Source organism: Scatophagus argus, chromosome 14, assembly GCF_020382885.2.
Source record: "Scatophagus argus isolate fScaArg1 chromosome 14, fScaArg1.pri, whole genome shotgun sequence".
Taxonomy (NCBI): Eukaryota; Metazoa; Chordata; class Actinopteri; family Scatophagidae; genus Scatophagus; species Scatophagus argus.
Window position 1 is genome coordinate 10,978,858 of NC_058506.1, and position 14,198 is coordinate 10,993,055.

The 14,198-nt window shown below is 41.0% G+C and overlaps 1 protein-coding gene across 3 annotated transcripts in view; it reads left to right on the forward strand.

Moving 5' to 3' along the window:
• LOC124070879 (neurexin-2-like) overlaps positions 1-14,198 on the forward strand; it is a 108,306-nt gene that overhangs the window by 17,181 nt on the left and 76,927 nt on the right. For all 3 annotated transcript variants that reach the window (XM_046411200.1, XM_046411196.1, XM_046411195.1), the window contains exons 2-3: positions 6,286-7,422; positions 8,531-8,551. In XM_046411200.1, coding sequence (XP_046267156.1) covers positions 6,720-7,422; positions 8,531-8,551 — 724 coding nt within the window. In that variant the 5' untranslated portion in view covers positions 6,286-6,719. The remainder of the gene's footprint in view (positions 1-6,285; positions 7,423-8,530; positions 8,552-14,198) is intronic.

Genomic DNA, 14,198 nt, shown 5'->3' on the forward strand with positions numbered 1-14,198 from the left:
CAAGAGTTGTGTCTAATCCCTTTAGGGAATAGATGTTGTTTCTGTAAAATTCATTTTTAGCGAAGTCACAAAGGACACTTCATTTTCTCACCTTGGCAATTAACATCCTAAAAAATCTTCCCAGTTTTGCTTCGAGCATCACTCAGACTATGAGCTCTAAGGTCGAGGGGGCAAAGGATTACTGAGGTGAGGTGTGAAGTTGTTACTTGCTACTTTACTCGGTGCACAGACCCATAATAGACCCATGCTTGTAGTAGACTGGGCTTGCATACTGAGTGCAGTTTTCCTTATGTTTACTCCTATAGGCCTATTGTAATTGCTTTCATAGTCTTGCAGGCGCCATTCAGAGAATGACTCACGTCCACTGGCCCTCTAATAGAAAACGTGACGGGTGAAAAGAATGGAGTTAAACAGCTGGGAGAACAATGACCAAGTAGGTAAAAATACTGCAATTCTCCATAATGCAAGTGCAGAACCTGCTTGGGTAACCTGTAGATAAGAATGACTTCAGAATGCTTGCAGTTCACTGAAGCATTAAACAGAAACCCATGCATGCAACAGAGACATGCTGCAAGGCAAGAAGACCATGAGCTGTCTCCTATCCAGATTCCAACACTGTAATGCGCTCCTGCAAAAAAGCAGTTATGCACCTCATATATGGTTAAATCAAACATAACCAGACAGAACATAAAATACATACAGTACCTTCCACAGCACATGGAAACATTGTTTCTGTAATCCTATTTAACCTTGTAGTGAGTAAAGCACATTCAGGTGAGCAGTCGTGCACAGTACAACAGGCCATTATTGCCAGCATGTGTCAGATATGTGAAGCACACTTGTGCCAATGGATTTAGTTTATTTCATTCACTGTCTAATTGCTGTTTTGCTCTCTCACTTTTTTATCCACCTGATTTTTAGGAGCAGTGCTTTAAGGTGATCACTGTGTTCACTGAAACGTTACAGAGTATCACACTGCGCTTCCTGTTGTTTGGTGTCAACCATGGATCCAAGGAAAAACTGTTAGTTCCCAATCCCTGCAGTGTAGAGTCTGTGTGATATGTGCACATGCACAATCAGTAGCTGTTGAACCTCCAGCCCCTCTGGCTGCCGCTCTGTCCTTCCCCAGGGAAACAGGTTAACTCTTAGTAACAGCAACTCATCCACGCTGAATCTATTCAACAGTGTAATGTTGGTCCTGAGGAGACAGATCCTGAAGATGTTCCATTTAAGAGAATATACTGATTGAGTAGAGAAAGGTGGCTGATTGAAATGGTATTAGGTGGTGAGCCCTTCATTCATTGCACAGTGCTTCAAGGAGCAGCTGTTCCTCGGACGACCTGTCGAACACGGGCAGCTGAGGTGTCCCACTCGCCTAGGGTATCCGTCTTCCTGTCCCAGGCAGTAAACGGAGGATGAGTCACACAGCGAATGTGTTTGTGGATGACACCATCATCATTGGATGCATTTCAAACAACAAAGAATTCACATGATTCTTTGATGAGTCTGTTGGCCTCATTCCTATGGTGCAGGGAGCAAAGGCCCTTTACAGATGGTGACGCCGTCCTGGCAACACGTCCTCATACATGAACCACTGGGTGATTCAGACACAATGCTGTGTTCTCTAGGTTGACTACCGTGTCCTGCCAGCAGTGGGAATTCATTACGCTTACAGTAAGGTTTGGCACCAAACTGCTTGGTTGGGTGCCAGAGCTACTTGGTTAGGTTTAGGAAAAAAAAAAACACAGTTTGGTTTGGTTTGTTAGTAACATTACAGCAGGAAATTGATTTCAGTGGCATAAGTGAAAGTAACTCAGCAGTAAGTCAAATTATGCCCCCCCAACACACACGCACACACACACGCACACCCTGTATAGTATACATTTAATGTTAAAGCAAGTCATTACAAATGGGCAAGGAATTGTAAGTGCTGTTTTTACTTGCAGCTATATAAGTAATTTGCAACATACACTTGCATATACAGTACATCCATTCAGTTGACACAATAGGGCCTATAATAAAGCACCTGCCAAAGAATTCTGTTTCACACCATTAGGAACAGTCTCTTACATCTAACAGCACAGCAGGTCAGTGTTCAGTTCATGCAGGGAAGGCAAACACAAGAACAAATCATTAACATACATCTCTATTTGACATTGATGTTTTGCCATCACTACTGCTGCTCTATATTATCTTTGCTTGATTTTTGCCTTATGCATTTATTCATTTCTTGCTTCTGTGCACATCTATTTTATCTGTTTTCTATATTCTTATTTAAGTAGCTTTTTACTCACTAGAAAAAAGTTAACAGCGTTTAATATTTCTTTCTTACTTTATTAGCACTTGATTAGTAATCAGTCAAAAAGTGGTATCATACTTTTTAGCTTGTAGACTTCTGATTGTGATGCATGGTCTTCATCGTGTCCATCTCCATAAAATAATAGGATTACTGCTGCCACCACCCCATCAGCAACAAAGAATGCTAATGGTCCTCCAACCGCCACAAGTCCAATCAAATCGACTCGACTCCTCCATCTGCAGTCAGTTACTCTCGTCCATTTTCGAGGCAAGCTGCAATTAATGTCAGATGAGCCTGTAACTCCTGTAACGGCTCGTCCAGGGCTTGGTGTGTCGTGGAATGTACGCTGCTTTGAGAATGACTGTGTAAACTCCCTCGGGAGATAATGTGGACCGTCCAATCATTAGGTGCTCTAGGTTAGGAGACCAGCCTGTATAATGAAAACCTTAACGATGCAGTTCTCAGTGTCCCACTGATAAACCATCTTCCTCGTGATTTCATCCAGCATATTATCCAGTGACTCGACATTTGCTAGAAGAATACTCACTAGAGGAGACTGGTTTACACCTCCCTTCAGCCTGACTTCCTTAGCCCGCCCTTTTTAAGTTTCTGCCATTTGGCAGTTCGTGCAGGTAATCACAGCCGTTAGTATTTCCTGTGTCTTGATCATACTGTTGATCATGCAGATGTTCTTTACTATCACAGTGTATAACGAGGGGATGCACACATTGAAAAAATAAGATTTTTTAGTAGTATTACAGTGGCACTTTTTAGTATGCCATAGAGGTAACTATAATGTTACTATAATCTATTTTTTGTGTTGTAGTACTATAACCAAGCGTAAGTAAAAATATGAGGCAGGTGAAAAACAAGCCTTTGTATCCATCTCGTTGCCACAGACAACCACTGAAATGAGATTAATTGGCCAACCCTGATGTCCTCCCTCCACATTCTGACCATGATGGGTAATTGGGGGCCTGATGTTTTTAATGAAGAAAGAGCATATTATCCAATGACAAAACCCATTCACTGTAGAGGAGGTAATGCTGCATTTTACACTAACAAGCTGAACTGTAAACACCTTACTTACAAGCTGATATATTATTGTGTGACCAACAGTGGGTCCTATGTAGACAGGTGAGCAGCTGACCCCAGGGGCCCCCGGGCCCCCATTTCAACTCTCTACTATATACTTAATTGAATTCTTATTACTAGTACTATACCTGTGCTCTCTATTCAGTTAAAACAATCCTCTTAAAGCATGAAAAGACTGGGAACAATGAAATTCTTTCCTTTTCCCTTAGTGGCATGTTTTCTGGTTTTATGAAGCTGCTTTCATTGAATTTTAACAAAAAGGAAGTTAGTATTTAAAAGTATTATTGTGATATTCCTTTGAAAAATTAGTTAGTAGATTTTAAAAATATATATTTTCTTTTAAAATCCCATGACAAGGCCTACTTAAGTTCGGGAAGTGTGCTAAATCAGTTTAAAAGGTTTGTTTGTTTTTTGTTGTTTTATGTGCAGAGGAAAGGTATTGCTAGACTAGCATCACATAACAAAGCCCCAGTGGGAAATAGGCCTGTGTATGTTTCACCTGTCCTGTGTGTATTAGCCTAATAGTCCCTGAGATATTAAGAGTGTTGGTGCAAATGATGTAAGCAGAAAACAAACAAAGGGGGACAAAAAAAAAAAAATAACAAAACAAAAAAAAAACAGGAGCGGTGACTACTGGAAACATGGGAGATGTCAAAGATGAAAACCAACGTTGTTGTGGATATCTGGCCCAGAACAAATTTGTACAAATTGTTTTCCGAATCTGCTATACAGTTCATATGAACTATATAAACATGAACGTTTACATACAGATTATACATTAGTGTTTGAATATTTGAATGTTGGGCCATATTTTGTTCCAGTGTGAGCTCATTGTAGCTGGAACTAAGCTTGCTTTCCTAACAGCAGTGAATTGTCTATGAATGCTGTTGGCAGAGGATGTATTTTCTTATTTATTATCATCAACAGTCTCCATCCATATTATGGTGTGTTTATGTGTCTTAACACTGACATCTGGGAGCACAAGTTGCTCTTAATGAGTATTAATAGGAGTTGCTGCAAAACTCAAAATCATGTGGCGAGAGTGTGAAGCTGAAAGCACCACATACCTCCTTGTCTTTTTATACACAGTCATACTAATGTGTTATTTGTCTAAATCAAACAAGCTGAAGTCGAAGTCATATGTAGGTGTGACAGGTTCTGAGAAGCTTTTCACACTCTATACCTGAACTGGCAAATTGCAATTTGCCCTGCGAGGAGGGTGTCAGTTTTTATGACCTTCCACGATACAGCTACTCCCATGATAAACCCGTCTATCAGAAGGGTTTTCTACCAGCCTGGAGCTTCCTGATACGTGTGGGAGAAACTTTGATTTATTTGCTGTGATGCACTCTTCCTTGCGACATCTACCTTCAGCGAATAAACCCAACTGTTGCAGTCCCTCATCAGCAGGAGACCCAGCAGAGGCTGTAACTCCCTGCAGACTCAAGCACATATTATATTTCTCTCTGTGACAGAGATGAAATTGGGCCAAACTTGCATGAAATGCCTCTGCTCCTAGTTGAGAAACACCCTAAAAAGAATTCAGTTTAACATTACATAAAGATTATTTTTTCCTTTCAGACAAATTTGCTCTTTTGTGGTTTGCTCTTCTGCAAACCCCAGAGCCTTAACTTGATAAGTTATTGACAGTTTGCATTTATTGCAGACTAATTGATTGGGTCTGAGTGGATCAATCCCTTGCATGTAAACTTCTACAGTATTTATATTCCTTTCTTTTTCTGAGAAGACTTTGGTACATTTTGTGACTAAGAGCAGAAAAGCTCAACATTCATAGCATACACAGCTGTCTAAATCAAACATAATTTGATTGTGATCATGTGGCTGATGGATGACATACAGCATGTACGTATTCGTGATGCCTGTACACTGCAGGTCTGTTGTGATAGATAATAGCTGCTGATTTTCCTTTTGATCTCTCATAATAGGATCACATGCTCTTTTTTTGTGGAATTTATTGTCACTGTGACACCAGCTATATCAAGCTGTGACTGCGAAGACAGTATTTGTCTGTAGTATAAATTTATCACTGGCTTTGTTATCTGTATGGGAAATTGTTGTTAATATTGAAAAGATAAACAAATGCCCTCCTCATCCTTTAAATACAAATTTCATCTCTCAGATGTGCTGTTTCCCCATTACACAGGATTACTGGTCAACAGTTGTAGTTTCAAGCCTTTGTGAATGGTAATAATGAGTCAGGGCAGGTTCCCATTTCAGTCCAAGACTGGTGCATAACGTTGTTTGTGTCCTTAGGCCTGTGAAGTGCACCCTCTTGAATTTTATGTTTGTTTGTTTGTAACATATACTTTCCTTTTCATCACTCCCAGCTTTTGGCCTGTATGTGTCCTCCAGCTGTAATGTCTTAGCTTGAGCCCAGGGAGTGCAGGGGGCTTAAGAGGCTCAACATCAGTGAAGTTAGTGAGACTATGGACTGTGCCAAAACAGTTGCGGTTTGGTTTTGGAAATGAGATCAGGTGTCAGTGAATGCGAGACCCTGCATTTTCCTTTGTTTCTGAATCCGAAGAGGTGAGGTGGGGTCCCCGAGCATCATGTTGAGGACCTGTTGCTGGAATGTCTAGGCTGTAATCATGATCTTCATGATAACCAGCAGTCAACAACAAATTGCTGGAGATGAGCTATAAAAATGTGAACCACTGCTGAATGCTGATTTCTGATTTCTTCAGAATGATTAAACCTCTGTATCAGTCTCATTTCCATATTTCCCTCTCTGCCATTTTAATGATTTGTTACATTTTGTAATTGTTATTCCATGTTGCTCATAATGACTGCATATTCCTTTCTTTTTTTGTAGCATTAATTGTTAATAATCTTTTCAGCTATTCATTCTACGTTATTCTTTTATGTCTTAGGATGTTGGGAGGCTGAGAAGAATGGAGGCTGTACCTAAGCAGCGTGCCTAGCTAACCCATGGGGAACTGGCAGGAACAGTGTTGGATGGAGGCCAAGACACTGGATGGCGAAGACGAGGAAGCACACAGTATTGTGGATCACTTGTGTTGTTTGTTCTCTTTCTCAGCCGATCCAAAGTAGATGCAAAGTATTCTGCAATGTGCCTCATTTGCTCGCTCTGTCACGTGTCACCCATGGAGAGATGGCAGGAAAAATAAAAAGGAAAGGCAGCCAAGGATAAAGAAACAGTTTAACTGCATGTGGGAGATACAGTCTTATTTGTGAAGATTTTAGGGTGACAACAAAAGATAACATTTCCTCCTCACAGCTCTGTTGGATTCATATGAATTAGAGACCACAGGGGAGACCACAGTAGTTGTAGATACTAACCATCATGGGCAGGTGTAAAGGCAAGGCTTCCTGGTTACTGTTGTTAGCTGGGTTAGTGCTAACAGGAATAGCTTTGGAATATGAGGGGGTGCCTGGTCAGTGGACACGCTATGGCCAGTGGGATGCTAAAACAACAGGTGAGCTCAGCTTTATACTGAAAACCAATGTCAGCAGAGCTCTGGTGCTCTATCTGGATGATGGAGGTAACTGCGACTTCCTCGAGCTTCTAGTTGCAGATGGGAGGCTCCAGATGCGCTTCACCATTCATTGTGCCGAACCAGCCTCCGTGCACACAGAGACACATATCAATGACCAGCGCTGGCACAGAATTCTCGTCTCTCGTAATTACAGAGAAACTAGACTGGTGGTGGACAATGAGGAGAAAGTGGCTGAGTTGAAGTCCAAGAGAAAGGAGATGGTAGTGGCCAGTGACCTCTACGTAGGGGGTATCTCACCTGACGTTCGCCTCTCTGCCCTGACATCCAGCACGGTTAAATATGAGCCACCATTCCAGGGCTTTATAGCCAATTTGAAACTGGGGGAGGCGCTACCAGTGCTGTTGGATGGTCAGGCTGTTCATAGTGACCTGGAGTATATATGTGCCACACACTCTCCATGCAGCAACAAAGGCCTGTGCTCCGTCAGCCAAGGAGAGGTCGTCTGTGACTGTATCAACTCCAGCTACAGGGGAAGGTACTGCCATGAAGGTAAGAAAATTGTCTTCCTTTTTTGTTTGTGGTATTTTTTGCTTTGTCACATTCTGGGACAGAAATACTTAATTTTTGCAGTTAAATTTGTTGTTTTCTATGAAAGTTAAAGAGGTTATGAACGGTGGCCACTGATTACAGTAGGGACTACAGGATAATGGTAAATGCTAAAACGTAGTGTAACAATAGCACAGCAAAATAAACATAACAAAAGGGCAGAGTAGAGCAGAGATATTCCATCCAAAGTCATCCAGTGATGTGACTCATACATTATTTGTGTAGAGTTTTATGCTTGGCGTCCTTATGTCCATGAGCTTATAAATGCTGAAAATCTCTTTTGCCATTCAAAATATGTGGGCGAAACCCTCATTGAGATCTAGAGAAGAATCAATAAATTACACTTAAAAGCAATCCCGGTCAACATGTACTACAGCAGTACATAAAGGATGCTTTTCCGTGTGAGTCCAGCTCTCTCAGCAATTATGTTCACAAGTCACAGAGTAGGCGATAACAGCTTCCTAATGCGACAGATGTTTGCATGTTTTCAACTCAGGGACATTTCACAGGCGACCAAATGGGTTTCCTTATTCTAGAAAGCCTGCAAAACAGTAAGGACAGAACTTGGCATTTTAAAGTGAGAGTTCTTGTTAGTTCAAGAAAAGAAAAATGTAACAAAGTGAACAAGATGTTTTTTGTGAGTTTCCCACTTATAATAATACATTTTTGACTAGAAAGCTCCTTCTTCCACAGTAGCAGGGGTAATGGTGGGGGTGACTAAAAAGTTCCTTCCATTGTACACACTGTAAGAACTTACTGCTGATCTGTATCCCATCATGGTAACTACTATACAGTCTTCAATGAAAGTCTTTTGACTTATTTCCTGATGACGACATAATATTAGTCTAAATATAAATATAATGGCTTTTGAATATAAGGATACATTTAAAGGTATAATCATTCAAAAACAGATGAAAGTCATTTGCACTGGACCGTGACTCTCCCTAGCATCTGTGTTAGTTTAAATGGAAATAGTGGACTGATAGTGGTTTAATACTCGATATCCTATGGTCAGCATTAAATATGTCTGTTTTTCTTTATTCTCCTGCAGCTGTCCAGAAAGAAGTAGAAGGTAAGACATTGCATTATATAATGAGAACAATGATGAGTATAATTAGTTTTTCGTGATGGTCTTACTTGCAAAGGCTGTTGTTACAGCATTGGTGTGTGAGAGTGTGTTCGCTTATTATCAGGTTGTTATTGTCTGTTTGGACTGCAGTTCTGACATCCAACAAATTAAGCTGAAAGGAGATATACTTTCACTGGTCACGAGGTCAGTAAAGGAAAAAGAGCTTAATGTGATGAATGCTCATTATATATATAATCAGTGTGCTCAAGGTGACTGCAGAGGTCTGCAGAATACGTGGGTGTCGAACAATATGGGGAGCATTCATATACTGCCTCACAGAAAATGACTGTACAGAGATGCTTTGTTTTATTATTTATAACTTCTGCATTTTTCCTCTCTCTTCAGTGCATTTTTTTCCTCATCTGAACTACTGTTTAATGTTAAGGTTTACCAAGTCATTATGCCATTATATGCCATTATGCTTAAAGGTTGATATGTGGACTAAATCCAAATATGATGGCATAAATCCTCTGGCATAACATGACTGATTACTGAGGCCTTGACATTCATGAGATTTTCAATATTATTTGCACAATGATATTTTTTTAAGCATTTAAATTATTTTCTGAGGAGGGACAAGTCTCCTTTGGCAGGAAAAGAGACGTTTCTTTCGTTATTAGCTCCATTTCAACTGACCACAATTAAATGGTTTCTAATGAGGTGCGCATACTGAACGAGAAATGAAGATTGAAAGTGAGGAGGGAGATTTGTTTAGTCTGCATCAGAGCGAGACATCCATCTCCCCAGTAAGGACTGCTGGTTCTGGTGAAAGGGCAGCCAACAGGCTCAGGAGACGAGCACGAAGTGCACTGAACCACTGCACATTGTAAATCACTCCTACTGACTGAAAATGCACCAACCCAATGCACACCTGCTCTCCAAAATCCTGCTTCTGACACTTACTTTTGGCATTTGGCAAAATACTCTGAACACTGCAAAATGTCTTTGTTTTCATGTGGAGTGGCAGTGGCTTGAGTAGATTATTAAAGGTGATACACGTTTTTACATGTATGTCTTTAAAACAGCCCATAAGTCAGACTTGGTGACTGTGGTATCTGGTTGTATACTTGAGTAACAGTGAATAGGTTTCATCTCGCCACTATTTCCAAAAACAGGCATTAATCATTCTTAATAAGAGCAAAGATGGCATGGCTCTGCTCACAGCAAAAAGGCTGGCATTATTAAATGACATGCTGCAAAGAGAGCACATCAGAATGTTTATTGGATTAAAGCTTGACATGGAGACAATTCCCAATGCAGAATGCATGAAAACAACAATGACAACAGAAAAATCACACTCACCAGATGCCTGCTTTTTCCTATCCTTCAAACAACTCCATGTGCTATTCGGCAGCAAGTCTTTGTTGTTCTTGCATCGACAGAAATAGATGAATCTTTGCATTAGCTAACGTGCCCCCCCCCCCAGACACGGCAAAGATGGTTACCCATGTGCTATATTTGGTTTTGGCTGTGGGTTTTAAGTGGTGCAGGAATTTTCTTTATTTGTTTAAGGAAGTGCTTTAAGGCAGTGGAAACCTTTTTTCACAGCAGGTGAACCTTCCGAGTTTGTTCATCTACAGTATGCAGCACGTGGGCTCCCGTCGATCTGTGCGGACAAAGGCCATGGCGGGGCATGCTCTAATGCCAAAAGAGTGCAGCGTCCTCTGATGTGTTGTGAGCAAAAAACAGGTCTGTGAACGAGAGATAAGGACAGCCACCTCACAAGGCAGACGCAGAACAGAGAGAAACCTCTCAAACGTATAGGAAAACCTCACACAGCACACAAATGCCAAGTGCAAACACACTGTCATTGTTTTCTTCTTCTTTTTTTTTTTTGTTGTTCCTTTAGATTTTCACACAGTAATGACACAGTAAGAAGTACAGGGTTGACAAAGCAAGCATAGAAATCTTTGAAAGAAAGGACACAGCTGGTCCTGGTGGGCTTGCATCTCACAGCAGCAGTGACCTTGGTCTAATCCCTCATTACAACAGGCTCCATAATACTGTACTTTTCATGGAAAAACAAATTTCGCAAATCCTAATCCTCATGCAATGGTTCTTTCTTCTGAGATGCTCGCTAATTAATGTCACCATAATAACTGAGAGGTCCTTCAACATCTGCATTTTCACCATATTTGTTCAATTAAAGTTACTTAGATAGCAGCACTAGAAGAGCATTTCTAAAAGTTCATGCTGTCATAAACAATTAGGAAAAAATGAAATAAAGATGTCTTTTGCTTTTTTAGTACTGCACCAATGTAAAATCTCTTTTTTTGTTGTTGGTTTTTTTTTTAGAGAAAAAAAAAAATTCCTCAGTTTTCTATAAAACATGCTAATTATTATACCGTGAACAAATTCTAGATGATTGTTAAAGCAGAAAAACAAACACATCACAAAAGGATAAAATGAGTGAAAAAGTGGCAGATGTTTGAAGGGCAAGGAAACGTGCCTGTTAGTTACACAGTGTTCACAGTTCTAACGTTTACCTTCGTGCTTCCTTTCTGAAGCAGTGTTTGTTCACAACAAAAACATTCGTCAGGTATGGCTAAAGTAATTACTGTTTTGCTGGCATGGCAGCACAAAAACGAAGAATATTATTATTGTATCTGTCACAATTCCCTCTTGCTGACTTTTATTGGCTAAGTCCACACTGAATCATAGAGGACTCTGTGACTTCAAACCACTAGCCAGTAGTGCAACACGCTTGAAGGTTTGAAAACAAGGAATTGATTTATTATGGATTTCCTCAAGGTCAGCACATGTAGATGAATAAAAGCATGTGTAGGAACGGCAAACACAATGGTAATAAATGATTGCTGTTCGCAATCCCTGATGGAGCGTCATGATGAAGTGATCATTAACGCATCACATCCACAAGGTAAATCAACCAATTTACAGATTCCAAACAGCTCTGACTGGCACGGCTGGTTTTTGAGAGAGTGTATGTTTTCATTTATTAATCTAAAATATTGAAATATTATTATTTAATGAGGCCAAGTCAAAAGGATCATAAGAGCAGTGTGCTGACTTCCATCCTGATTATACATTTTTGTTTGCCCTGAAACTCGGCTGATACCGTTGCCTCTTCTAAAAATAGACAACTGGTAGATTACTGGTGGGAAAGGGCAGCTTATTCTCATACAGGCTTTCCCCTCTTATGGGACTTTCTCTATATGTCTTGTTATCTCTGCATTTCCACACACTGAGATTTGGATGTAAGGCTTAGCCAAGTAGGATGAGCATATTCAATGAGTGGGTGCCCCAATTCAAGGGCACAGCAACAGCAACAATACCACCCCTTGTCCACTTTTCTTCAACTCCTTGACTGGCCGCAAGTCAAAAATGACCTTGCTGGCTGAGGAACTTGTCAAGTGCTGCCTTCCCTGGTTTGTTTTGGTCGACAGCATTATTCTCCATTAGTCAGGGATACATTAGTGATTCATGCAGGTCAGTTTTTTCGCTCCATTGACCGAAAAAGTGTGTGGAGTCGTCATAGCTGTGAATTCTTTGGGTCAAAGCTTTTTTCTTCAGCTCTACAGAAATCACCAGGGAGAAACTGGGCATTCCCTGCTTGATGAAGCAATGGCCTCTGGCTTTGTGTCTGCTTGTTCTTATTATCGGATAATAGAAAACCTACCTCTCCAAATCCATAGGAAAAGAAATGGGAAGAGATTTTACTAGATATTCTTCCTGCTGTCTCAGCTGGTGGTGGCTTGCAGCCTGGTGCTCCTGGGTGTGTCTTTGTCACTGTTAGTGATAAACAAACCTCCCTTTTAGACCCCTGTTGCTATTGCCTTGTCATAGATATGCTTTCTCTTCCCTTTTCTTGGTGAAAGCACCAGAAGAAAACAAGCTCAAGTCCAGTCAGATCTCAGTTCAGTTTGGTGAGAATGAGATCACCTGAGGGGTTGTGAAAGGAAAGGAAGGTGATACTGTTTATGCCTCGTGTATACATATCTCATCATGCTGGATGGACAGACACATCAGGGGTGCACACAGCTGTTAATTGTCTTCTATACAGACAGGATTGCTGTTGAGTCCCATCTAAGCAGAGGCTCAGCCACTGGCCTGTGCAATGACACACCGTAACAAAAGCCTACGTGTTGGCAGACAAGGACCCTCCCAGGGGTAATCAAGCCCATACTACACGAAGGGCTGCAGTACGAACAGCTTTTCTCAGTGGAATGTGTGGAGGAGATTTGTACAACAGCGACCTGCCCCTTTATAAGAGTTTTGTAACGACTGAACTGGGACTTCAGCTGGGAATGATCCATGAGTCTTAAGAGTGCTGATGCACTGATGAGAGCTGTTTGTGTTGGCTGGCACAGTGGGGCTCATGTACTCAGCAGAAGTGTTTGCATTGTATCATCCCTATCTCCTTTTTGGCAAGAGGAGCAGGTGAGGTTTGCCATGTAATTTCTGGCTGACCCACTGAGATTTTTGTCTGCTTCTCTGTGTCTGTGCTTAGTATAGGACATAGACGGTACAGACTGGAGGCGCGCACAAAACAAAATCAAATTTGGACACTGCAGTGTGCTGTCCGACCAGCTGGACTTTTAAACACCGTCACCTGCAGCTGCTCAGCAGTATCATGTGATGGATAGGTTGCCATGCACTTTCAGTTCGCCTCGATAGATTTATGGTTTTATGTTTTATGATAGCTTTTCTTTGCATTCCCGATATGAGTGTCAGTGCGTATTGCAATGCTGTAAACATCAGCAGTACATTTAGTTTGTAGTATGCTGCCTTTCTTGCTGTGCAAGAGAGTCAGATCAATAAGCCCTGGTAGCCCCTGTTTTCAGCACAGCAACTATTGTATTGGGCTAACCCCTCCACCCTCTTCTTGACAGAATATGGAGGAGGGATGTGGGGTTTTTTTTCTTCTTGGCTGGCCTGCTTTATGATGAGGTTTTAACGCAGTGCAGCATCGAGGTCGCAGTTCCATTCTGCTTTTCTTATTTCTTTTTTGTGTATTGAAATAAAAGGTTAGCGGCCATTAGCGGTACACAGTACCTGTTACATGACGGTTGTTATGTCAGTGTGTTAGCGTTCAACCCTGTAAACCTACTGAGCTCTAATAGATGTTGGAATATAGTGATAGTTGCAAGCAGATAAGGAATGGTGTCATTTCTGCTCTTTTATAAAACACTGCCATATAGAAGGTTAAATAGTCTTATCTGGATTTGCCACTTACAGTGCACAAAGATGAGAGATGAAGCCTATAGAGCCCCATTTGAGATCATACAACCACCATGACTAACTTAATGTTAGGTGTTTGCGATATAAAGCAGGATTTATGTATATCCAATACATCTCGAATGCCGTCTACATCAAGTAAACATACAGTATGTGTTCCATTTAGAAAAAAGCATCTGTGTGAGCAACTACCTGTAAGGGTTGCACCAATCAAGATGTTTTTTTCTCTCCTTGCCTTCCCTCTCCTCCCTTGAGATGTTTGTCTGTTTTTAGTTTGATTTCCCCTTTATATTTTAGTTTGATCTTTGACATCCGTACCTACCCCAGGATGTCTGTCACAAACTGCAGTCCAACATTGTGACAATGCTTTTGTTCTCCCAAACCTCTTTATGAA